General features: G+C 58.8%; 1 protein-coding gene across 1 annotated transcript; it reads right to left on the reverse strand.

The window, feature by feature from the left end:
* Nucleotides 1–562: 562 nt before the first annotated feature.
* On the reverse strand, nt 563–937 carry LOC147991586 (uncharacterized). Its single transcript, XM_087538735.1, has one exon. It carries the CDS (start codon nt 935–937, stop codon nt 563–565), a length of 375 nt encoding a protein of 124 aa, XP_087394861.1.
* Nucleotides 938–1,268: the final 331 nt, after the last annotated feature.

The following is a 1,268-nucleotide window of genomic DNA, read 5'->3' on the forward strand; positions in this document are numbered from 1 at the left end:
GGACAGGAGCTCACAGCCGGCGGTGGAGGCGATGACTTGATCGATCCGCAGGAGAGCGAAAGGATCTTTGGGGCAGGCCTTGTTTAGGCTGGTGTAGTCTATGCACATTCGCCAGGTGTTGCTCTTCTTCAGGATGAGGATTGCGTTGGCCAGCCACTCGGGGCGGAACACTTCCATGATGAAGTCGGCCGCGAGGAGCTTGGTGACCTCTTCACCAATGATTCTTCTCTTCTCTTCTGAAAAGCAATGTAGGGGTTGACAGACAGGCTTGGCGTCCTTGCGGACGTGAGGTTTGTGCTCGGCGTACTTCCTCGGAATTCGTGTCATGTCCTTTGGGGTCCATGCAAAAATATCCCGACTCTCATGAAGGAAGCCAATGAGCTCGCCTTCCTATTTGTTGTCGAGGCGGGTGCCCATGACGGCGTACTTGCTGCAGCTGGGGTCCTCCGGGTTCAGCTTGACCTTCTTGGTCTCCTTGGATGGATGGAATGAGGCCTCGCCAGCTGGCTCCTTGGCCGAAGCCGACACGGCTGGCGTCTCGTTGGCCAGCGCGATGATCCGGTCAAGCCGAACCCTCCTCGGCTATGACCAGTGACTCGGCATGTTTGGCGCCGGCTTGAGCGCACTCCAGAGACATGCGATAGTCGCCGATGACGGTGATGAGGCCCTTATGACCCGACAGCTTCATCTTCAGGTAGGCATAGTGGGGGATCGCCATGAACTTGGTGAGTACAGGCCGGAACAGCACCACATGATACGTGCTGGACAGGTCCATCACCTCGAACCTGATCAGCTCGCGCCGGAAGTGATCGCTCTTGCCGAACAGGAAGTCGATCTGGATCCGGCCGATGGGGCAACAAGAGAGGCCTGACACGGTGCCGTGGAAGACCGTCCAGGATGACTCTAAGTCCTTGGCCTCGAGGCCAAGCTTGGTCATGGTGTTGCGGTAGAGGATGTTGATGTTGCTGCCGCCATCAATGAGGACTCGCGAGAATTTGCAGGTGCGCTAGGGTGCGACAATGGTGGGGTCAAGGACGAGGGCGTAGTTGTCGGCGTTCTGGGAACGGGGGTCCCCAGACTTGCCTGCCTGCGGCCCATGGTGTGGCTGTGCTGGCAGGTCTGGACGGCCCATCATCATCAACAAGGCATTCAAGACCCTCGCGAGGGGCCAAGCCTCGCGAGGCGGATGATGCAAAACCTCCTCAGGAGCGGCCACACCAGGCTGCCTCGCGAGGAGCGCAAACCTCGCGAGGCTCTTGTGACGTGAG

This window comes from Triticum urartu, chromosome 1A (assembly GCF_056163025.1).
Source record: "Triticum urartu cultivar PI428250 chromosome 1A, HENAU_Tu73, whole genome shotgun sequence".
NCBI classification, from domain to species: Eukaryota; Viridiplantae; Streptophyta; class Magnoliopsida; order Poales; family Poaceae; genus Triticum; species Triticum urartu.